The sequence below is a fragment of the Rhinichthys klamathensis genome, unplaced genomic scaffold (genome assembly GCF_029890125.1).
Source record: "Rhinichthys klamathensis goyatoka isolate OS25496 unplaced genomic scaffold, OSU_Roscu_1.1 h1tg000320l_1, whole genome shotgun sequence".
NCBI classification, from domain to species: Eukaryota; Metazoa; Chordata; class Actinopteri; order Cypriniformes; family Leuciscidae; genus Rhinichthys; species Rhinichthys klamathensis.
Window position 1 is genome coordinate 659162 of NW_026606836.1, and position 25902 is coordinate 685063.

A 25902-nucleotide genomic window follows, 5' to 3' on the forward strand; every position below is an offset into this window, starting at 1 on the left:
ATACCGTGGAGCAGAGTGCCGCAGCCCGTTTCATATGGAAATGGACGACGCTGAACGCAGTCAATTGCTTTACAACTGACTTTGGCTCGCAATCGTAGAGAAAGGACCTACTGGTATACGCGAAGGCGGCTTGGCATTGGCCGCAAGTGGAAAGGAGGCAAACATTGAGTCGGAAAGCCTATTAAACCAGTCAGATCAGCACCGCTGACTCCCGTTAGAAACTTTACAATGAATTAGCAGTATGTGAGACTGAAATATCATGCAAATGAATTGCACATTTTGAAATAATCAGCACTGGCAGATAACTGTGCCCGATTGGCAATTCCAACAAATGTGTTAGTTCCAAAATCTACAGGCAAACATGTCATAGTGTTAAAGAAAAATAGCACACATTTTTACAGCATTTATTCATCTAATTTGAGTCTATAAATATACTCTTCATTGTTCGTTAATAGATGTTTAAAATGCATTAGCAAATGCAGAAATTAACATGAACCAAGATTAATAAATGCCGTAAAAGTATTGTGCATTTAGCAGGGTTATTAATGTTGTTGTTAACTAAAACTAAAAGCATAAAGCATACTTGAAATATATAAAAAATATTTGAGAGAAAAAAAAAACATTTTATTTTAGGTAGTTGGCCAGGCAACTTTTATCATTTAGTTGAAGAAGATGAAGTACTATAACTAAAACTAAATAACCTAAAACTAAAAACAATACCGACATATTAAAATAATAAATACAACAAAAACACTCAACAAAATTACTAAAACGTTAACTAAAATGAAAATGAAATCGAATTCAAAATATGAACAGCTGTAATAATATCTCGATGTTACTAAAATACAACTGCATTTAGCTCGCAATTCTGAATGCATTAACTGTTAATGCATTAAGAATTGTTGTGTGTTTGTTTTTTGTTGATTGTATGGATGGATTACTGCTGGCTGTAAAACAAATTGCCCCTTGGGGATAATAAAGTTGACCTAACCTAACGAATAACTTATTTTTTAGCTTATTTTCAACATTTGATTTTTTGGTTAACTATTCCATTAAAGGGGGGGGGGGGGGGGGGGGGGGATGGGGTAAATCACCATTTACTTTATTGGAACACAACATGAGCTGTTTTGAAAGACAGTGGGGTCCAAAAAAACATTATTATTATTTTTGTTTTTTTGAAGCATTGGGAGTTACTACAATGTTTTTGTGTAGAAGTTGGCTGGTTATAGCCACGACTACTGGTTAACCAGCCGCTTTGATGATCCAATGATTGTTAATAGTTTAAAGAATGCTTGTGTGAACAATGGATGTGCATCCTGAAAAAGGATGTGTCAAGCCGAAACACATTGATCAACACTTTTAATATTTTAATGATTCAGCCCAGTTTAGGCTTTTTATGCCAAACCACGTGAGTGCCTTGGAAATGTTGTTGTTTCATCTGATTTTCACCTCTTATGTATTTAATGAGCACCACTAATGCATGTACACCCCTGCAGCACACCAGTTTGAATTTCATTGCATGAGCTAAAAACACTACGACATTTTAAAAAAAATCCTCTTTTGCACTGTTCACAGAAGAAAGAAAGCCAAAAAAGTTTGGAATGACATGAGGATGAGTAAATGGGTGAACTTCTGGGTATCTCTTTTAAGATACAATGATTTGCAATGCGATCAGTCTCATGCAGTCAAACACCAACACCAACACACAGGCGTCTCATCTTTCTGATGGCACTGCGGCGGGGACGAATACGGCCACTGAGGGTGCTGTTCACTCTGAGAGGATTAGAAGTCTGCATTAGTGCCAACTGTGTTAACTTCTGTACCTGTTTCTAATACAGCAGCCCTGTTGCTCAAGGACTTACACCGGAAAGGCCCAGAAGCATGTGTGAGGTTTAAGGAGCACGTGTATAACAGGAAAAATGGGATTGCGGTATTTTCTCACTGTTCAAAATGCAGACGTCATTACTGTTTGTTTAGCTTGTTCACACATTCCTATAATAAGCTACACGCAGAAATGATCACCATCAAGAGGACGTGCAATTCTTTCTAGACCAATCAACAAAGACAATTTCAAAGCCGTGCTACTTAGAAGACACATTTTAACAACCGTACATTTTTGTATGTTTTAAGTTACATCCCATCAAGCAACAGCCGTCATTTCACAGTCTAAGTTAACTATAGACCCGATATAGTCCAGCTATGAGAAGCCCACTTCTAGTCAAAATAACCTTGAATTTGGTGTTTTTGCCCAAATAACTTGCAAGATGTATGATATTGCATCATGTAAGCAAAGTCAACAGTGATTACAAGGTGTTTGGTTTTATTTCTTTGTCATGTTCTATGCGTAGCCTGTGTGTGTATTCTTGGGCTATGGTTTAGACGTCTATTACATTTTCACTGACTGCCCGAATTTTGCCTTGTTTTAGCCTAGACTAAAAAAGTGTTGTTTTGACGGCTATTAGACGTCTTTTAAACGCAAAATTGCTTGCTGGGTTTAAACAAGAATAACCAGCTCATGTGACTTATGTTTTCAGAGTTGCAACAGTTACAGCCCACTTTTTAAGTAGCCTTCGATCTATAAGTTTTCCATTCATTTGCTTCATAAGGATTTCAAAACATTCTTCAATAAAAAGTTCTAACCCTTGAACCAACCCTTACGAAAATTAACCATGGTTTTATTATAGTAAAAGTGTAATAACCACAGTTTTTTGGCAGAATGAGTACCATTTGTATAACCACAGTTTTACAAAAAATACCATGGTTAAACTATGGTTAGTGTAGCAAAACCATGGTTATAAACTGTGGTATAAAAACACATAATAGATTTTTTTCAAATTTATTTGCACAGCACTTTTTTTACAATTGTTTTAAAGCTGTTTTCAGAAAATGTCTTCCCGCCGTAGTCACATTTAGCAGATGAGCTCGACGATAATATAGTATTACTGGCTAATAGTGCGGATAAAATAGAATGTACTGTACTTATATATCCAACTGTATAAACGGACCTGTGTGATAATATAGTTGACATTCTGCAACGATATAAACAATCAAGCAGCCAAGATTTGCTAGATCTATTTACATGAGTGTATGTATGCAGATAAATTTGGATATACTTATACAGCTTTGCGATTATATAATTACATTTTGCGACAATACAAACAATCACTAAGTCAAGATTTGCTATATTTGCAAGATTACTTTAAATAAATTGAAAGGTGATAATATAGTTTACATTCTGCAACGATATAAAATATGTGGTTTCTTGCAAAATAATTAAATATATAGAATATAGAAGTAGTTTAAAAGTATTTAAAGACATTATTATATTTCTCTTTGGAAGCTGTGAATGGGGTTTTTACTTCTGGAAACTACTGTTGCGGTTTATAAAAGAAGTCCAATACAAAAGTGATGCACTTTAAAGCTTGCTGACGGTCAGGTTCAGATAAGGTCCTCTCTGTCCAGCGTCAAACTGATTTCCTCTCTTGAAATCCTGTTACAGATCATTCATGGACCCTCACTGATCCACATCTGATTCAGCCTATTGAATGAGATATCATTGTTCGCTGATCTTTGGCTGCACATAATACAAAAAGACTAAGAGATGACACTGGTGAATGTGACTGAGTGAACGTCCTATCAATCATTGCAATCCAAAGATGGCTAATACGTGACTAATGATAGTAGCTTTTGAAAAAACAAGTTATGAATCGCCAGCATCATCACATTTGCAGGCAATGTACACGCGGCTGTAAATAATTATTTATACAGAACGGTTTCACAAGTTGGTTAATAAACACCACGAAATGAGGTGTAAAACCGTTTAAATTGTGCCAACTGAAGGCTTTTTTAAAGAAGTCCAAGTTTAAATTAAAATCCATCATGTTAAACAAGGTAATAAGTAACTATCTGTTTGCGACCTTTGACCCCTGGGTCTGAAACTGAGAGCCCCAGGAACCAACAGGAAGTGAAGCTCAGCGGATTAGAGAAAGTAACCTGTCCCCCTCCATCGAGACCCTTTTGGTCATTTCCTCCGAAACACATGCTGAATAAAGCTGGATTACAGGAACTCATTCCTGGCTCGCATTTCTGAGGAGATCAATCAAGGCTACGGACACAAATTTAAGCCTGATACATAGCAGTATGAATTCCCAAGACTGTGTGAGAAAATGCGATTTTGACACCTCGAGGTCACAATAAATTGAATTCAATCATCTGGTTTTAATGCAGCTCTACTTTTTTTTAATGCATTGCAAACATCCTAATTCTCCCTATTAACGAAACTGGCAAATGAACACAGAAAATCTACAGTGATTTAGGCTCGATGAAGTCATCCTAAGCTAATTTTCACTACAGAGTGTCGAAGCAAGCAATGGTCATCTTGAGTGGCAGCTGCAGAGTAATTAGTTGCTTGATTCACATAAGAAGCTTACATACTAAGGGTTGGGCAAAAAGAAAGCAGATTACAATTCGAGAAGCTCTAGCCATGCAACCACACTTTTGCACCAGAGGAACCTGTTGGGCTGTCAACTGATTAACCAACTGCAATGCAGCAAAACGCACGGCTCAAACTCCACAGCAGACTGTTTAAGTCTTTTAGAAACAGGACCGAGTGCTGAAATGTGTATGAATTTGCTTTGTACCAGCAGCTTGGGGTCTGCTAGAGATTGTCTTCAAGTCACATGCTCGTCTCTGTTACCTAGCAACGCCAAAGCTCATTCAAAAGTTCTAAGAGAACCTCAAATCTGTCTGAGGGAGGCTTTGTGCGACAATTCCATTTGGAACTTTTTTTTTTTTTTTTTTTTTTAATAAAATACACTTGCTCTGTCACGTATAGTGTTTGTTTTCACGATTCTGACTTTGCTTTGAGCGAAAAGCCGTTCATTCTAGTAGCATAAATAACAATGCTGTTAGATAACACCGTTATTCCCAGGAATAAATAAGCGACTGTCTATTTTCTAACATAGCCTACAGTGTAAATCTAATTGCGCATTTCCCCTCTTGTGGGACAATTAAACCAGAACACCTGTGATATTATGCGGAGTAACTTGCCTGTTATGTCTATTGTTAGAAATGATACGCACTGAATCATATATAAAACAAATATGATACGAGACAAGTTAATAAAAGTAGCAACGTACCTTGGCAATCGCAATGAAAAGCACAGAAAGTTATAATGAGGAGTAGTTGTAGGTGCATCGTGGCGCACGGTCCCGGCTGGTGTGTCCAGCCCCTCATGAAGCCGGACAGATGGAGCTCTTGGGACTGAGATGCAGTGAAGTGGCTCTTACTCACTTGTCCCGGGCTGATGAAAAAGGGCGTGCACATGACGCTCGCTCCCCCTCAGCTCGACCCACAGGATCAAATCCTTCACTGGCTCCCAGCAACCCGTTGAGCTTATTGACGAGCCTACATAATGTGTGGATTGCGAAACAGTCACAGTATGAGAAATATTTGGGGTTCGTTGACAAATAAAGCTTAAAAAATGTCTGAGTTCCCCCTCAGCTCGACCCACAGGATCAAATCCTTCACTGGCTCCCAGCAACCCGTTGAGCTCATTGACGAGCAAAAATGTGTGTTTTTAAAAATCTTTTCAAAACTGATGCAATGCATATTTTTTTAGTTTAAACTGTTTTCAAAGTGTCAGTTGTTAAATAACATTTCAAAGTGTTTAAAATCTTTTTTTTCCTTTCCTTTCTTTTCTTTTTTTTTTACTGTTTTATGTCAGGCAATACAATCTGTTACAGTGTAATTATAACCTACTTTTAAGTAGCTATATGAATTAACTACATGTAGGCTACTATGGGTTAGGGTAGGATTCGAGTTTGGTTTAGTGTTAGTTGCATGTAATTATGGCTAATTTATAGTAATTACTATAGTAAAAACATGTAACGTGTGTAACAATTAGTTAAACTAATAAACTCGCGCATTAACACAACACGCATGCGCACGTGTTCACGAGAGCACAGCGACGCTTGCGTGTTGCATGAACGCGTGTTGGAGATTAATATTTTGTAAATAAAGTGGTAAATTATTATTATTATTTCCCTCCAAACAAAGCACTCATAAAAAGCTTCATAAAATTGAAGTTAAACCACTGGAGTCACAAGGATTACTTTAATGATGTCTTTCTGGGGCTTGAAAGTTTTTTTGTTTTGTTTTTTATTTAACCTTTATTTAACCAGAAAAGCTCTCTGAGATTAAAAATCTCGTTCACAGGAGTGTCCTGGCCAAAATTTGCAGCAGTACAATCAGTTCCATCACAGATAAACATCACACAGTGATAAACATCACACATCACAAAGTGGTAGTTGCATAGCTGTATAGCTGTCAATGAAGGGACATAAATCTCATTAAAAAATACCTTCATTTGTGTTCTGAAGATGAATGTCTTAAGTTACTGGTTTGGAATGACATGAGGGTGAGTAATTAAGCTGGTGATCAGCCACCTAATGACCAGCTTGCAACAGTTAATGACTTGCTTAAACCAGATAGGAAACTATGTTACAAAAGACAGCTACCATCTTAACCTGGATTCTCCAGAAGGGATAGCAGGCATCAACCAACATTGGCAAGGGACATTAAAAAAAAAGGAAGAAGAAAAAAAAATGGTCTACCACTTCTTTAAACAAATTAATTTAGCTTTAATAATTAGAACAAGTTAACTTTGCTTTAATTCATGCTTCAAATATGTATTACTGCAACAGGCTAAATTATTATTAATTAAAATAATGCATAAACCCAAGACTGAGCACAAGTTCAAGTTTTCAATAGGCTGAGTAGGTCATTTCAGCTTTGTAGCCAAGACTAAAATAATGCAGAACACTGTTTTAAATGTGTTACTTAAGGTCAGTAGGTTTCTATAGGGTGTCACTCAGTCAAGTCAAGGATCTCATGCTTGGCTAATAAGTGATTATTTTGCGCCAGAACTAAAGTAGTTGCAGATTTGGTGTATGAAAGTGAGTCTTTTATGTGCAAAACTTTTAATGTGATTCTCACTTTAAAATTAATGAGCTCACGCTGAGAAAAAAAAACAACAACAAAAAAACATTGTAAACCAGCCTAAGATGTTTTGAAGATCTTAGCTGGCCTCTCAGTCTGACCTGAATGGTGCTCAAAACCACTATAAAAACCAACCAAAAGAACAGCCAGGGAGACCAACTAGATCCAGCAAACCAGTTTAAGCTTTTTAAGGGCATAACTTAAAGCTAATCAAAATCATTCTTTAAAAATAATTATTTGTTATTTACCCTTCTTATTAACCTAAAGCAAAAGTGTAAAACAAAAAACCCGGTAACACTTTATTTTTAGGTGTCATTGTAATTATAGCCTATATTTAAGTACTGAGAAATATTAATTAACAACATATAGGCCTACTTACTATGGGGTTAGGGAAGGATTATGGGTTTGGTTGTGGGTTAGTTGCGTGTAATTATGCATAATTTACTGTTATTACTATGGTAAGTACTACATCATGTAACACATGTAACAAGGTTAGGACACTAAAATAAAGTGTTACCAACAATTCTAACCGCACCAATCGAACCAGTATCTTCATACACTTTAAAGAAGAGTCATGGCGACATCTAGTGCTAATACTCGAGCACTACATCTGCATTTATTTATTTTCTTTAACCTGAGGGGGAAAACACTAAATAGATATTTCTGGATTAACAGTGCGTCATACATGTAAGTCGAATTTTGAAATACTGAATTACATTCTCAAATTTAAAAGAGGAAAAACACGCGAAATAATCGCGACAGAATTCGACTGTTGCTAGGGGCAACCGGCGAAACTTTGTATAGCCACCAACCGTCGGATTGCTGCGGCTCATTGCGGTTGAGACGCCTTTGTGAAGAACCCTGATTTTTTTTTCTTCTGCAACACACAACCTTGAAAGATTCAACATGACATCTCCTCGGAAAATCCAAATAGACCTTAAAACGATGATCATAGACACTAAACAGGTACGTTTGAGAGCGCGTGACGTTCATACAAAACTGTTTACGCCCATTTCAGCAACTGACACGCATTATCTCTGTATTTATGATCGATTAGCGACTGTTTTGATTTTGTATTTGTGATAAAATCGTAATTTGAAACATAATTCTCTCAAGCAATAACAAAGCAACTGGTGGTGCATTTCATTGCGGAACGATGTCGTATTTTGTAATTTATATTCTACGTCATTTTTATTATTAATTATGATAATTACTTGAATTTAAGGTTTTGTTTCATAATATCTGAGACGTCATACTCAACTTGCAGTTTGTGAGCTTTTAAAACCAGTAGTAACCAGTAGAGAAAACATATCGGGGCTAGTTGTCACATTTTTACCCCAGTGAATATTTTTCATGGGTTTATGTTTTTCCCCTCGATTCCGTTTCGGTGACGCACACATTGAAGACTTGGAAGATTTCCAGAGATATTACTCGAGGGGGGAAAAACTGTTCATATAACAAACATTGACCATTTGTGATAAAATGCGTTAGTGGCGTCACAAAAATAAATTGCCTAATGCACAATGCAAGCAGAAATGTATTGAGTAACTTACAAAAATACCACACTATTGTTTTGGCTAATAAATATAATATTTATATATTTAAAACACGTGACAACTTGCCCTAACAACCTGTCATTTAAAATCTGCCATCATAGCCTAGCTATTTGACTCTTGCTTGCCTTGTGTATTCCAGTGTGGTTTTATTGTGTTCAATAAAACCAGGTGATAAACTCAGGTCACTGGTACTTTTTGAAGCTTTGTGAATCTTTTGTGTCGAACCAGTGATTCGGAGCTCGTATCAAACTGCCCGAGTCACGTGATTTCAGTAAACGAGGCTTCGTGACGTCATAACTATTAGTCGATTTTATTCATTTTGTAGACATTTCTGTCGACACATTTGTATAATAAAAAGGAAGAATTTTAGTTAATAGTCTGTTATTGGCCTGAAGCTCTCCATAAAAAACAAGAACAATTTAATAACAACCATTTAATAAAATAACACATATTATACCGAAACTTCATATTTAATGGTATTAGATTATTTGTTAATTGTATCTAATAGATTACACTTTCAATAAAACATTTGCAATTGGTTTATAAAATGTTAGGGCTGAGTTTAGGATGCATTTACACCGCTCTGACCAGCAGGCGTCACCGGCGTGTGGCGTATGAGCGCTTCAAAACAGTGAATCATTTTGGTTCAATTGATTCAAAGTTTCGAAAAGATCCGTTTCGCCCATCTCTACAGGTCACAAGAAAGGAGGGAATTTTATTTTCCCAATTAAAAATAATAATAATAAATAAGGGTAGACATAAAAAATTAAAATATTTTATGAAATAAGAGGTCCCCTGCTGAACAATTACTAGGCTAAAAAAACACAAAAAAACATTTAAAAAACAAAACAACATTCAGAAATGAAACCTACAAAGACAAACCACAGAATAATACCCATAGTTATTAAATTAGCACACAACTGTGTCAATAGCAACACTAATAAACAAAGAGATGTGAACAGTTGGGTGTGACCCTCCCTCCTGACTGACATGGTACAGTCCCATTTACTGCTGGAGTGGCAGAAAGGTGGATCCACAATGGGTGCTTCTCATTTCTAATTTGTGCATCCTCGTTTCCTTTCCTCGCTTCCTGTCCTCGTGTCTCAACTCCTTCCCCCCTAGGATGCCAGGGAAGGCTGCAAGGAAAGAAAGGAGGAGCGAAGAAACGAGGAAGCATCAATTTAATTATTGAGAAGCACCCCATTTCCCCTTTTGCCTGATGTACCTGGAAACACATCCATGGAAAATACTTCAGTCAGTTTCCTAATACCAGAGGAATTGTACTCTGGTAAATCTGTTATAATACAATAAGTGTGCAAGCACACACACAGACACACAGAACTCTCTTCACATACATATTTCTTTTAAATATATATATATATATACACTGGTTCCTTTTTGTTTGACACCCTGAGGATATTCTTACAAATCTCTTCGCTTCAGAAGGCCTTTATTAACCCCCTTCGAATTTTTTGGCTCTATTCACTCCCATTATAAAGCTTGGAAGAGCCAGGATATTATTTAATATAACTCTGATTTTTTTTTTCGGCTGAAAGAAGAAAGTCATATATGGGTGAACTAACCCTTTAATCTTTCCTATAAGGATATGGACGATGTGCACCAAGCTCTGGAAAAACTCCGAAGTCTCTCCCAGGAAGAGAGGACAGAGGCAGAAGTGCTGCGTTCAAGAATCGACGAGCAGTCTACTCTCATCTGCATCCTGAAACAGAGAGCGGACGAGATGCTCCTGCGCTGTCAGGCTCTGGAGAAGATTAACACAGAGCTGGAGGACCTGAGAGCCAATGTGCAGGTGGAGCTGGAGAACGAGAGGAAGAAATCTGCACTGCTGGAGCAGAGATTCATGCACCTGGCCTCCAACCACAGAGAGCTCATCAACTTCAAGAACGAGTACAAAAGTCAGAATGCCAAGCTGAAGAAAGAGAATGAGAGCGTCAGAAAGGAAAATGAAACACTTTTCAGCGAGCAAGTGCAAGAAAAAGAGGAGACAATCCTCAAACTGACCCAAGAGCTCAAGGACTTGGCAGAGCAACATAAGATACTAGAGACGGAGTATCAGTAAGAAATTGTTCACAGTTCCAATCTGTTTTGAAAGTAAAAACCTCATTGGTCATTTTCTCCATAGAGAAACACACACAAATAGATTTTTAATGATAACTTCACTATAAAGAGGTCATTTTGTGCCCTTTCACATAGTCTTCACACATTTGACATTGTTGCAGCTCCTGTCTTCCCAGTCTGTCAGTAACACTCGATTTAGTTTCTGTCTCTATGAAGTGCTCTGATTGGTCAGCTGGACCAGTGTGTTGTGATTGGTCAGCCGCTTCCAGCGTGTTTCTAAAACACACTACTAACTTAACTCAACCAAGTCTCGCCCCCTTTTTTTGCGTATGCATTGGGCGGGCCGCGGGAATTAATTAAATGAGGAATATTGTGACGCGTTCGTTCCCGGAAAAAAGCTCAAGACTGCAATGGAGGCGTTTCAGGGAGTTCAGAAACAGTGACACTGATATAGAGAATAACTCCCGCTGGAGGGACTTTGAAACGTTGCATTTTTTTAATGCTCAAACAGCAACAATACACACTAAAGAAAGTGGAAAATGTGAAAAAGCACAATAGGACCTCTTTTAAAAAAAAATATTGCTAAATTCCTGATTAAACTACACTAACATAGATATTCATAATCCTAAAGAGAGATCCACCTTTGTCTTGTTTTACAATTTTCTTATACTCATGCTTCTTAGTACAATTTATTGATTTTTTTTTGGAATACATATGGAGAAATGAATGGGAAATATACTTCCAGAACTATGGCCGCTGAAAAAGTGGACTATCATTATTTACTTTATATCATTTAATGAAATAAGTAAAACAAGTACATTAGTCAGTAATCTTTACTATCCCAACAGGGAGAAAACGACAGGTTTCCAGATTAAACTGAAAGAACTGATCAACCTCCATCAGATCAAAGAGGCGTCTTTGAAGAACGAGCTCAGCGACACACAGAAACAGCTGAAGAATGCTGTAGAGATGTGTGCAGGTATATTCAGGATTTTACCAAAACTATTCTAATAATAAGAATCACAATTGTAGTTTTTGCAGATCAATACAAGTCAAATGGCATTTAAAATGGTGGTTCTCAACTGGTGGATCACAGCCCAAAAACAGACTGCAGGTCTTTTCCGATAGGCTTGTGGGAAAAATTACAACAACATCAAATATTAAAATGCAACTAACGAAATCATGCATAGTTTAAGAAAACAATTAGGCATATCGACTTCTTATTAAAGAGAAAACATGAGAAATATTTGTTGACATCAAAGATTGTGCATCCAATCAAACTCTACAGTGTTTGGTTGAAATTGATCTAATAAAACAATTAATCCATTTCAGTGTTTGATTTTAAAAACATTTTTGTTCACTTTCGTCAGGTATTCAGTTTTGAAACTGTGTTGGGTCGCCACATGATGTTAAATGTAAAATGTCCTGAAACAAAATCAAACCCTGAGCTTGAATAATTGTCTCTTAACTAGTTCTTACTGGCACACTCTTAAACACCTCACACATTTCTTTCTGCCAGAGTTGGATCTCAAACTAAGACAAACAAAGGAAAAAGAATCAATGAGAGAGACAGACACTCAGGAGAGACTGGAGAAACTCATGAAGGAAAAGGATGAGCTAATCGATCTCTCTTTACAGCGAGGAAAAGTTATTCTGGTAAGATTTGACATGACACATTAGTTACTTCACTGTATATTTTCAGATTGAGACGTAATGATTTCACTGCAATGTGTTACAGGACAAGCAAGCTGAAATTCAGGAGCTGGAGAGAAAAAGGCATGAAGCTGAGAAAAGCAGACTAGATGCAGAGAACAGGTATGAATCTCAAAACACATTTTTAATCCATCTATAAGATTTTTATTCTTAATCAATGGAGTTTTAGGGCCAGGACACACCAAGTCGGGCTGTTTTGAGCGTCGGTCGACTAGAGTCAGTGCACGAGAATAAAAGTGAAAGTGAGAAAAGCGAGCAAATAAGTCAAGACGGTACAGACAGAAGGCTGTTATAATTTTACATCATCTTACCTGAGCATTCGAATGCACGAATATTTTCAGAATAACATAAGCCGACTGAAAATTGAAAATAAAACGTCTCAGGTTACTACTGTAACCATAGTTCCCTGAGAAAGGGAACGAGACGATGCGTCATCGACGCTTTGGGAACGCCCCCAGCGTGAATGCGTCTGAGCATCAATGTCAACTAGTCCAATGGAAAGAATGAGCGTCACGGGCGGGTGACGTCATGACCAGGAAGGCATAAGAGCACATCCGGTGAAACGCGGCATTAGCTTCAAAAAGTCGAAGCAAGCCGATCACAGGGATGCAGGAAGTATGGCAGGGTGACGCATCGTCTCGTTCCCTTTCTCAGGCCTGAGACGTTCCCTTTCGAGGGAACTCGCGATGCGTCATCGACGCTTTGGGAACGAGAATACCCAAAACGCCAGAATTCCAAGTACCTGAGTGTCAGTCTGTTGGAACTAAGCACTAAGCACCTGAGAACCTGGGGCAGCATCCAGGTCCAAACTGTAAAACCTGACGAATGTGAGCGGTGAAGACCAGCCTGCCGCATCACAAACCTCTTGGAGAGAAACCCCAAATAACAAGGCTTTAGAGGCCGCCATACCCCTCGTAGAGTGAGCTCTGACCACCAAGGGACACGGATGGTTAGAGTACTCGTATGCAAGTGAAATAGCCTCGACTATCCACTTACTAACCGTCTGTTTAGAAGCAGGAAGACCCTTCTTAGGTGATCCAAAGCAAATAAATAACTGGTCGGACTTCCTCATTGAAGATGTCCGATGAACATAAGTATCCAGTGCTCGCACTGGACACAAGAGGTTCAGCCTTTCCTGGTCCGCAGATGTAAAAGGAGGAGGACAGAAAGCCTGCAGCACAATAGGCCTCGGAATCAAGGTCGGCACCTTAGGGACGTATCCCTGTTTCGGATATAAGAATGCCTTGACCATCCCCGGTGCAAACTCAAGGCAGGTGGGGGAAACCGAAAGGGCCTGAAGGTCTCCAACTCTCTTAAGGGAAGAAATAGCTAGCAGAAAGATAGTCTTGAGGGTAAGAAATTTCTCTGAAACCGAATCTAAGGGCTCGAACGGAGCCCTAGACAGGCCTTCTAGTACTAAAGCAAGATCCCAAGCTGGCACCTTAGTGCGAGTTGCAGGCCTCAGCCTCAATGTGCCACGTGTAGGAAACGTGGAATCAGGGGTCTCGACCCAACGATGTACCCCCCACCAGGGCGTAATAAGCCGCAATGGCCGCCACGTAGACCTTGAGCGTGGAAGGACATAGACCTGATGTAAAGCGCTCCTGCAGGAACTCGAGTACTGTGTTCACAGAACAGTTAACTGGATCCCACTGATGTCGGTGACACCATACAGAAAAAACTCTCCATTTAAGCGCATAAAGTTTCCTAGTCGCTGGAGCTCTGGAGCTTAGGATGGTCTCAGCAGCCTCAGCTGAGAGACCACTCGCTATGAGTTGGGCCCCCTCAGAGGCCAAACCCACAGGTTCCAAATCTCTGGTCGAGGGTGAAATATTGTGCCCCCGGCCTGAGACAGAAGGTCTCTCCTGATCGGGATCTCCAAGGGAGGACCGTCTAAGACAGTGGTTTTCAAACTTTTTCAAGAGGGACCCTTTTTTTTTTTCTTTTTCTTTTACGCGACCCATAGGCTTGTGCGCAGAATTTTTTTTCTTTAACCTTTCTTTAAGCACTTTTTTTAACCACTTTACTTTTGATGATGCACGTGCACTTGCTGATCCTTGACGCGATTGCAACGCAAAGTCGATTCTGAAATAATTTGATCAAGCTATAGGCCTACATACAGGACTTTTAACCAATAAATAGCTTATCATTTGCTGAATGCTTAAAAAGTACAAATACACAAAACATATTCCACAACAAACTCTTTAAATGTAATATTAATTATATACAGAACAGAACAAGAATAAAAAAATAATAACTAAACAAGCCAAAACGAAATAATTTAAAGGGAAAGTAAAAGGGGCATTATGCTCACGTAGCCTAACTCTCTCATTAGAATCAAAATATTTTAACATTCGCGATGTATTTGATGGTAAACTATTCTTTATTATAGGCGTTGTAGCAACTTCACTCACGTTGCAATATCGACAGGAAAAAAAATCATCCTTTTCACATGCGCAAAAATGTGCTTGGAAACATCACGGTTGAGCGGTGCTTACGCTGAATGGTACGAATTGACTATTTAAACAGAGCAGTGTGATTTTTATATTAGGTTGACTATTTTATTGTCATATTTTTATTTCGGCTATAATGAACAGGCTGCGATGTCAAGCCTGGAATGGTGTATTTGTGTGTGTGTGTGTGTGTGAGGCGCGGCACTGGAAACAAAAAATATACTCCGTCGTTCATACAGGACATCATTCAAACTGCAAAGTGTTTATTTATACTTGTGTACACTCGACACAACATTGTTAAAACACAACATTGTGGTTTTGTCAAACTGTAAACTCTTGTCAAACTTAACTGTCACCCAACCAAAATCACACACAATTTAAAAGCAAACTTATTTATAATTCAAATGAGAATAGGGCTGTCAACGAATATTCTAAATTCGAATAGGCCTATATATTCGAATAGTTTTAAAAAACAGAATTTCGAATGTGAAAATTAATATTTGAATGTGGAAAAACACGCCCGCGGTATCAGAGGCGCATCTGTCTGCTTTGCGAGTGGGCGCTGCCTGAGGGATCAGGGACAGGTCACAAGAGTCGCACTGGCACAGCTGAAAGTTTTTTATTTCTTATTCTTATTTATTGCATGAATAAGGTAGGTTAGATACAGCAGTTCCATGCATCGCAGGCTTCACTGGTTTGATTATTTACCGTTTCATGTCAAGGAAAAGTTCCATGTTTACCACAGCACAGCTCGCTCGGGGCGTTCAATGACTTTCTCTACAATCTGCAGGACCCAATGAGAAATATTCGGCAGAAGCTTCCACGCTGCCAGAAAATTTACTAAGGGAACCAGCCTCTCGAGGCTGGTCTCTGGTGTTATCGAGACAGCCAATTCCGGAGCCTGAAACATAATGGCAGGGACTACCTGAACTGGCCGCTCTAAAGCCCCCCTCAGAGGGCGCGAAACCGATGCTGTGCCGCAGCATAGCATCAGCGACTCGCTGGAGACCGCTGCGCCCTGAAGCACCGAGGGTGGCAGGGTTGGCAGAACGGGCTCGTGAGGACCCCGAAATGGAACGGGCACCGTATAATGAGGTGTACACCGCTCTATTTCGGTCGGGGCTGTCCTCACAGGCCTGATGCATGAACATCAGGACCTTTTTTTTTTTTTTGAGCCGAAGTCTTCTTCGCCTGAAGAGCGGTCCTCAGATCCGGCTTCGACTTAGAAGACTTCGGCTAAAAGGGTTGCGTCTGTCTCCAGTTTCCACGTGGAGGTGCACGAGACGCAACACTCTCTTTCTGATGCACACGATATGATGAGCTAGATGGCTGGGGCTGCTCACGCCCAGCAGCCCCAGGGGGCTGGACACGGCGAGGGATACATTTTTTGAAAGCGTCCGCTTGCTTTTTTGATTCCTGAAATCTCTCGACGACCGTATGGACTGCGTCACCAAAGAGACCAGAAGGTTCAAGCGGAGCATCTAACAAAAAAGCACGATCTTTTTCTTTAATCTCCGAAAGATTCAACCATAAATGTCTCTCAGTAGCTACCAAAGCTGCCATAGACCGCCCAATTGCTCTGGCGGTCTCTTTAGTAGCCCTGAGAGAAAGATCGGTAGCCCGACGAAGTTCTCGAATATCGTCATGACTAACTCCCTCACTATTATCCAGATCCCCCAGCAGGTCAGCTTGATAAGCCTGAAGCACTGCCATAGTATGCAGACATGCTCCAGCTTGACCTGCTGCCGTATAAGCTTTGCCCACTAACACCGACGTGGCTTTGAGCGGTCTAGTGGGCAAAGCCGAGGCTTTCAGAGACGATGCGGGACCAGGGGAAAGATAGCTGGCTAAATTCTGTTCCGCCTGGGGCATCGCCTCATAACCATACTCTTTCAGCCCTCTAATTCTTGAATAAATATTAACTTGAGGGCTGAAAAGTCGTGATGAGTATGGCTTATTCCATGATTTAGAAATCTCATTGTAAAGATCAGGAAAAAATGGAAGCCCTCGTGGTGGAGATGAAGCAGTAGAAGATAAAAAGCGCTAATCTAATTTACTCTTAGGACGAGCGCCCCTATTATCAGATGCCCATTCAATCTTTAATTTATCTACAGCCCGTGACATAACATCCACCAGCTCATCATATGCTGGGGAAATAAATAGTGAATCTCTTTCCCCCATGTGTGTGCTTTCACTCTCCAAACTCATAGCATCGACCTCGGAGGAGGAAGAGCAATGAAGTAATGGAGGGCTCTCTCCCCGGGCGGAAGAAACCGCAGAGCGTGCTTCCGACACCGGGGGGGGGAGCGCTGGATCTTTCGGCTAAGGAAGGAGAAAGAGCCCTCGGACCCGTCTCCAACCCCTCCGAAAGATCCTTTTGCGATCCCCAGGAATGCATTCTCCGCGCTGCCTCGGCAGACGCGGGTCCTGATCCCTGGGGATCGCGAGCCTGCCCACTCTCTTTATCAAAGAGTGACAGGCGAGAGCGGAGCATGCGAAGCGGTAGCATCTCACAATGCTGGCACTCAGCCCCCTCGAAGGCTGAGACCGCATGCTCCACTCCCAAACAAATGACACAAAACTCGTGTGTGTCCCCACCCGTTAAATAACGCGGGCAGGGAGAAGCACACTGTTTGTACACTTGTTTAGTTTCCATCCTTTTCCGCAACAGACAACAGTAAATAGACAGAGACAAAATGACACAGATCGCTTGCTGAGACACAGAAGCTAATGGCGCGTTTCACCGGATGTGCTCTTATGCCTTCCTGGTCATGACGTCACCCGCCCGTGACGCTCATTCTTTCCATTGGACTAGTTGACATTGATGCTCAGACGCATTCACGCTGGGGGCGTTCCCAAAGCGTCGATGACGCATCGCGAGTTCCCTCGAAAGGGAACGATGCATTATTGGCTCAGTTTGTCTTTGTCATGTTTTTTTAATCAGGTTTGAAAAGGAAGCAGCAGCCGTGAAGAGCGAGTTAAGGGTGAAGGAACTACAGGATGCCTTAGAGAGGGCAGAGGACACCTGCAATGAGTTGAAAAAGGTCTGTTAAAAAAGTCCTGTATGTACATTGGACATTTTGGTCTCAATGGCATCTCAATGTTTTTACATCTCACACTTTTAGGCGTTTGAGGCATTTAAAAAGCACAGCAGTGAAATGCTTGAAAAGGAGAAGGATTTAAACTGCAAACTTCGCCACATGGTCATCTGAGCCATCCATCCCATTTCCAGTGCATTTCTACCATAAAAGTCAGTCATTATAAAGCAAAACTCATTCACTGACAGCTGAGCTGGATCATCACACTTGGATTGGTTGTATATAATGAACCAGAAGACAAGGATGAAGTGAGATCTTTCTTAAGAGAACGTCTTCCATTAGTAGAGAGTAGTGTAATGTCCTTCTGTGAGGAAAAAGTGGATTTGTTGATAGTTTGCAAATAGCTTGTTTTGGCTGAACTGTGATTCTATGAAATAAAAGATAGCATTTTTAAACTTCAACTGTGATTTAATCGCATAGGTTCCTGATGGCAGGGCTGTCGTGATTATTAGAGAATCGCCTGAACATGATTATTTGAGACATCACTGATCATTGTAAGCTTTGAATTCCAGGAATTTTGAAAAATTTGGAATGTTTTGAATGGAATTTTAAACCTTTTTTTTTTTAGCTCTCTCTGACCAAGAAGATTACATCGTATAATTCTTATCAGATAGAGTTAGAATGTTCAAAATTAAAGGAAAAGTTTGGCCCAAAAAAGAACATTTTCATTATTTACTACTCTCCCTGATGTTGTTATAACACAAAAAAATATGGTTACACTTTATTTAGATGGTCCACTTTAGACATTCAACTAATTATAACTAACTTTGCAACTACATGTCAACTAACTCTCATTAGAGCATTAGTAGACTGTTAGGTTCAGGGTTTGGGTTAGTAGAGAAGTTGACTTGTGGTTGCAAAATTACTTACAGTCAGTATAATGTCTGTTGGGGAGCATCTGAATAAAGCGTTAGCAGATATTAAGCAGACAGTCTACTAATACTCTAATGAGAGTTAGTTGACATGTAGTTGCCAAGTTACTTATAGTGTCACTTCTAGAGTTTCTAAAGTGGACCATCGAAATAAAGTTTCCCAAAATATATATTTTGGAGGGGGAAAAAGTCTATACAGTAAAAATTGTTTGGATTTCATCGTCTTCAATATATCTACTTTTGTGTTCTTCAGAAGAAAGAAATACATCGTAATTTCAAACATTTGGAAAAAACAGAAAAATTAAATCATCATGCCATTTTAATCATCATGCCGGCTCATCTGATGCTCATCTGTATATGCAATAAATTGAACTGTTCTATATGTAGCCTCATTCCTGAGTAGATAAAACCATTCAACTGTGTAGTAAAAGCTCTCAAGCCATATTGCACTTAGAAATGTAATGTTCACCTTCCAGTTTCTACCAGCACTTGAAATCATGCTTTGGTTCACCCTGTATCCCTCCATGAAACTGTACTTCTGTCCAGATAACAACATATCTTTTGCATTTGCAAAGTTTGTCAGCACAAAATTACAGTATTTTGCTGAAGTTTGTCATTTTGACGTGCTCTTTGTAATTTTTAGTGTGGTAATTTTAGTGTCATTCCTGAACTAATATGTGAGCAGATATAGTTAGCATAATTGTTTATGGTCATCTGGTCTGCATCTGTATATATGTTTTAGAACATCTGGATGATTTATGGATGTTCATCCCTGATAGCATGTTAACTAGTCAAAGACACATTTTAATTGCATCTTGCATTGCACTAGCGATGAAATATATTTTTGTCCTAAGTTGAGTATATTTAGTCATAAAGCAGAGCCTTTTTTTCTCAAAACGCTGGTCCTTCTATGGGGTGTGAACCCAGAGACTAGCTCAGATCTTTAACCTCTAAGGTTAGGTATGCAAGTGGTATGTCCTTATATCATCTGAGTGAGTTTTAATGACTGTGAGGTTGCGGTCAAAATGCTGGATTCCTTTGTGTTCTCGTAACTGCATGTTGCCGTAGTCCGTATCGCCATTTCATACATCACATCAAGTTGAGGCAAGTTTGTGTCCGTGCCATAACTGACCAATGTACCCGCCCTTTGCATCTGACCTGGTCAGCGGTTCATAACCCCAATGCCATGACAATCTTTTTCCTCAGAAGTGCTGTGAATATTGGAATTGCCTTATATGGGAATCACTGGAATGGTGTGAATGACCCTGTTTCTGTGACCTCTTGTTTTTTACTAGTTGTAATTCTTTCCAAAAATACTTGACTGTTAAGATCATTTATTTTAGATGATATGTAAAGCATTTAAAGTATGTATAAAAACTATATGAAAACACAACTTTTTGTGATTGTTTGTGATCCTCTTTTGTAAGCTACATCTCCAATCAAGAACATCCCTGCTGAAAAAAAAACCACATCTTGCTGGTGTGTGGGTGTTTGTTGGTCTGGTGGCTGATTTTAGAGAGGTCTTGAGCACTTTCCAGGCTTGGTCAGGCTGTGAGACCAGCAAACCAGATAGGTTTAAGCCGTGATGTCCAGATCAGATTTTACTACAAAATTATTTTAAAAAATCACATAACAATGACTTAAGCATGGTCTGATGCCAAAGTTTTCCCAAAACAGATAAAAGGACTGATTATGGTGTAGCAAGGCCCTTTATTTTGTCGTATTGCTTGTTTTTGGGTAATGTCTAAATAGTGGGAAATTATTTTACAAATGTGAAAAAAGTCACAGTATCTCACGACTAGTACACCTAAAAGCTCTTTCTTTTTATATTGTGCAAACTTTTTATATTGCCACTCGTTCAAGCTGTTTTTTAATTAACTTCATCAATTTAGATCTGCAGAGGTCATATAGTGATCTCAGTAACATTTTAAATTAGTTAATGCATTATACACTAAAAAAAATGTAAGCCTTTTTTAAGATTTACGCATTCGAATTAATAGTAAAATTCCATCAATTTGAATTGAATAATCCTTACACGTTTTAATTGAATAATTGATTAAGGATTGTTCAATTATTTAATTCAAATAAGGATTATTCAATTCAATTTGATGGAATTTTAATTAAAATGCGTAAATCTTTTTTTTTAAAAAGGCTTAGTGGCTACCTTTTTTTTGTAACATTTACAATGAGCAATACATTTGTTAGTTCATGTTATCTTAGGTCCATTCAATAATTTTACAGAAACTACTTTTGATTTCAATAATGTAGCATATTAGTAAATGCTGAATTTAACATTAACAAAGATTAATAAGTGCTTTAGCTATTTATCATTGTTAGTTCATGTTATCTAATGTAGTTAATAAATGAAACCTTACTTTAAAGTGTTACAACTCTCAACTCAATCCGTCTTTGTTGCCACATAATAACTACTGTACCTTTAACTGTTGAAGCCACTATTTCCAAATCTCCAACTTGTAATTATGAGCTTGACAAAGATGTGATGGTTTTTACTAGTCGGAAACTCATAATTATAGTAATTCTGACTATGGATGCAGCAAAAATGCACAAATTGGGTAAAACTAGGAACGTACAAATAATCATTCCAGGACAGGGGGGAAAAAAAGAATAAAACAACAAAGTCATACTTAAGGGGAGCATAATCATGTGACAGACCTATAATAGAGCTTGAATTGCACACTGAAACACGATGACGCCGGACCACCACCTCCTAAATGACTGCCTGAACTTGCATCCCTGGAAAACTCCCACCACAAATGTGTTCTGGCTCCGCCCACACCTGAAGCCACGCCCCCAGCAGCAGCACTTTCACCAACTCTCACCTGACCGAACGCCGCTTTTAACAACCGTCCCAGTGAGTCCGTTCATCCCGTCTACAGCTGGAATTTCTAACAATGGAAAGAGCAGCGCAGTTGCTGAGCGCTCATGCATGCCTTTACACGAGTTTGTCATTCTTCAGAGAGAAATGCATCATTTGTGGCTTAGCCGCACCATTAGGATTGTCTTGGTACTTTTAGTTGTAGAGAATCATATTTATTTGAGAAACCTCGTCAAATGTTTGCTCATGTACAGTAGAATCATTTTGTGAAACTTTTTAAAGAAAAAGATTTTATTGTTCAGATGTTGCAAGTCTGAATTTCATCTCCTTGAAGAAATACAAACAGACAGAAACGAGTCGAAAGCTGACAACAATTTTCATTTTTAGGTGAACTAACCCTTTAAGATCTCTGAAATCTTAATCTTAAAATAGTGTAGGCTATATTCATTATATGTTGCTTCAGTTTGTGTAAATGGTGATGAATATTTTGTTTAATTTTGCATGTTTTCATCAACTAACATGTTATTTCAATTGGCTAAAATGAATTATTATGTCATGATTTATCTGATATTTCAATCCAAAAAATAATAAAACAAATAGTCTAAAGGGGGACTTTTGAGAAGAAAGAAACTTCTCTTAATTGAATCTCTTTGCAGCTGAGATATTAAAGAGATTTCACTTTCATACATTCACATTTTTGTATCATAATCCTTATTGAGAGGGTAAAGTGTGTGGTTTCTGAGACAAAGCATTCCAGAGTGTCAGTCGTGCTCTGAGTACTCATAGCCTGCGGAGTTAGAAACCGAAACACAGCCTCGGCTTCTTCCACAGTCTGCTCCGGACATGCAAACACTTGTACCATACTTGCACTTGGGTCACAGGTCACATACGCTCACACCCGGGTCAGAAATGAACTGGGACTTGAGGGTGAGAAGTCCACCATAAGTGATAAAATGCTCCAGGTATCCTCTTTTACTCTCACTCAAATTATTGCTTTGTTAGGCTTACTTTATTAGAACATACTTATTGTTTGGGGTCAGTATGATGTTTTTCTTTTGAAAGAACGTGGTTGCTCTTTATTTTACAGTACATGTGCAGGGTACTTACCCACAAAAGTACTGGTAATGTAAGGTGATTACATGGGTTAGGTTTGGGAGGTTCAGGGTTATGTTATAACCCAATTACCTTACATTACCAGTACTTTTGTGGGTAAGTAGTACACTGTAAGCACATTAAAAGTGCACATACTGTAAAATAAAGTGCAAGCTAGAAATTAACACTTTCATCCAGCGAGGACGCATTAAATTGATCAAAAGTGACAGAACATTTCTCTTTTAAATGAATGCTGTTCTTTCTAATCATCTAAATAATCCTGAAATAAAAATGCATGACGGTTAAAAATATTAAGCAGCACACCTGTTTTCAACCTTGATAATAATAAGAAATGTTTGTTGAGCAGCAAATCAGAATGATTTCGGAAGCATCACGTGACACTGAAGTCTGGAGCAATGATGCTGAAAATTCAGCTTTGCATCACAGATATAAATTACAATTGAACATTTTCATATAGAAAATAGTTATTTTAAATTATAATAATATTTCAAAATATTATTATCAAATAAATGCAGCCTTGCTGAGCATAAGAGTCTTATCGACTCCAAATTTTGAAAGGGTAAAATATATACCAGATTTACCAGATTGGGGACAATCTCGCTTCACGTTGTCGTCGTATATTAGTCGAGTGCAACACCCTGATGACCAGGACGGTCATCAGGGTGTTATAATAGTCATAAACAAAGCTCCTGAAGAAAAGACTATCTGAGGTCAGGCCCTCTGATCACCATGACAGCCACCGTAGCATCCCGTGGTATGCCTGAAGAAAGACTAAAAACTTGTAAAACTAACTCCACCCATATTCCCCTTTGTTTGCCCCGTCTCATATATCTTAAGTCTGTCATGTAGCATAAAACCCCACACTGGAGTCCTAAATCAAGAATAGTTTTCAGAACATTAAAGGGATAGTTCACCCGAAAATGAAAATTCGGACATCATTTACTCACCCTCGAGTTGTTTCAAACCTGTATGAGTTTCTTTGATTTGATGAACACAAAAGAAGATATTTTGAAGAATGGGAACTAAACACTTGATGGTAGCCATTGACTTCTTCCATAGTATATATATTTTTTTTCCTACTATGGAAGTCAACGGGGTCCATCAACTGTCTGGTTATATCTTCCTTTGTGTTCAACAGAACAATGAAACTCATACAGGTTTGAAACAATATGATGGTGAGTAAATGATGACAGCGTTTTCATTTTGAAGTGAACTATTCCTTTAAGGGAATAGTTATGCAAGTATTTGTACATATTCATGTCTTTTAAAATTCGTATGATGTTATCTTTTGCTCGGGTCAAAAAAAAAAAAAGCATCATAAAAATAATCCATATGATTTGTACTTGTTCCAAGTGTTATAGCTTTTTGTTTGCAGATCAGTGTTCTGCAATTCTCCTTTTGTGTTCCTTGGAAGAAGAAAAAACAGCATATGGGTTTGGATGAGTAAATAACGATATTCTTGGATCAATTCTTCCTTTAATGATCTGAATATGTGGACTTTTGAAAAAAATAATAATTGGAAAGCATGAGATGCATTATCTACTTATTGTAGTACACTTTAAAGCTCACAAAAAGTACTAAAAGTGGTCTAGATGCAATTCTACTAAAGAGTTTGGTGGGCTCTCCTCCCCTTCAAAGTGGGAGTGACAGTCCCAGACGCAGCCCGAGGAAGCCTTCTACTTCTGCTCACTCGGGCAGAACTGCTCTTCACTTCAGAGTCTTCTTCACTCGCTCACACACACACACACACACACACACACACACGTCACCTGAGGAACGCTGAGCTGCACACCTGGGCTGCTTGCTTGTGGCAAGAGGTGAGTCACTGCCGTACATTCAATAAATGACTACAAATGATGGTTAACTTTTCAACATCTAATAAAAATATGAACGTTTCTTTTATTGCCGTCTTTGCATTTTTTGCTGGGTAATAAAATCTCCCTGGAAGGTAATATTGTACAGTACATTTCAAGCAGGTTTGTATGTAAGATAATATCATTGTGCATTAGAGATTTAATTTGTTCTTGGAAATTGTTTGCGTATAGGTTTATGTTTGAGGAGATAAGAAAAGGTATTTTTCATTAAGAGATTTTTTTGTAATTTGCATAAAGGGTTTTTATAATGTATTAAGTGAAAAAAACAATCACTGTAAAATTAGGCAGAGCAAGAAAGACTTCTATGATCTGTTAGTCTATAAATACTGTAATATGTAGTCAGTGCTGGGTAGATCACTTATAAAATGTAGTCGGTTACTGATTCCAAATTACATGACAAAAATTGTAGTTAGTAACGTAATCCATTACATTTACACATTTAAGGTAATATAATCGGACTATTTTTTGATTACTTTTGACCTAACTCGTTTATAACATTGATTTGAATAGAATAGTCTTGTACCATATTGATATAGAAATACAAAGAGAAAGAAAATATATTCCATTTTTTGTTATCAACAACATGAAGTGCATGAAATGTTACATTACGTCAGAGTTTCCCAGACTGGGGTTCGTGATTCAGATTCATTCTTTATTGTCCTCGATAGTGGAAATTTGTTTTCACAGACTGTACCAGGAGCAACATTCAACACGCATACCAAACAGAATACTCATATTTTGTACACATAAATAGACATATTGCAAAAAAATGTACATTAAATAAATTACAAGTTCCTGAAGTTTAATGAAAAGCTAATAATCAAATCATTAAAATTAAAAAAAAAAAAAATTTTTAATTAAAAACAGTTAAAATAAAACATTTACTTAAAAAAAGATGTTTATTTGTTTTCCTGCATGCCATATGACCATTTACCGACATCAGAGAACTGTGAACTTAATTTTATTATTGGCCTTACTTAAGAACTTAAAATCTACAGACTCTATCAGGTCAAAGAGGTTCAACTGACAAACAAGTAGGGTAATCTCTGCATTGCATGTAAATATGAAATGAATTTGTACATTTTCATGTGTTTGAAAGACAAAACTAAGTGATCATTCAAATAATAATTGATGTGTTCGTCAGGAGTTGATATGCACACTATTGTGTATTGTGGTAATAAGAAATTAGCTGGAAACTGTCCTCATAATAATATCATAATGCGGTAACATTTAATGCTATATTCTCTTCATGCTAACTATAATATTCTTATTTCTATGTTTTTGACAAGGTTATAATTATATACACATG

The 25902-nt window shown here is 38.3% G+C and overlaps 2 protein-coding genes across 6 annotated transcripts in view; one reads left to right on the forward strand and one right to left on the reverse strand.

The window, feature by feature from the left end:
* The window catches only part of lrp2a (low density lipoprotein receptor-related protein 2a), a 123965-nt gene extending 118577 nt beyond the window's left edge, over positions 1 to 5388 (reverse strand). For 3 of the 5 annotated variants that reach the window (XM_056271441.1, XM_056271442.1, XM_056271440.1), the window contains exon 1: positions 5139 to 5388. In XM_056271441.1, coding sequence (XP_056127416.1) covers positions 5139 to 5325 — 187 coding nt within the window. In that variant the 5' untranslated portion in view covers positions 5326 to 5388. The remainder of the gene's footprint in view (positions 1 to 5138) is intronic. The other 2 variants (XM_056271444.1, XM_056271443.1) reach the window with 1 other exon arrangement.
* A 2276-nt stretch (positions 5389 to 7664) lies between these two features.
* zgc:172182 (coiled-coil domain-containing protein 89) lies at positions 7665 to 18600 on the forward strand. The gene is made up of 7 exons (XM_056271470.1): positions 7665 to 7965; positions 10159 to 10631; positions 11483 to 11613; positions 12154 to 12290; positions 12373 to 12449; positions 17745 to 17844; positions 17926 to 18600. Exons 1-7 carry the CDS (start codon positions 7906 to 7908, stop codon positions 18010 to 18012), a joined length of 1065 nt encoding a protein of 354 aa, XP_056127445.1. The 5' UTR covers positions 7665 to 7905; the 3' UTR covers positions 18013 to 18600.
* Positions 18601 to 25902: the final 7302 nt, after the last annotated feature.

Bases quoted from the DNA above. Each gene is read 5' to 3' on its own strand.
- zgc:172182 (XM_056271470.1), top strand. From the start codon at position 7,906: ATGACATCTCCTCGGAAAATCCAAATAGACCTTAAAACGATGATCATA. The intron at 10,632-11,482 runs GTAAGAAATTGT...CTATCCCAACAG, and splicing joins ATACTAGAGACGGAGTATCA to GGAGAAAACGACAGGTTTCC. The intron at 12,450-17,744 runs GTATGAATCTCA...TTTTTTAATCAG, and splicing joins AGACTAGATGCAGAGAACAG to GTTTGAAAAGGAAGCAGCAG.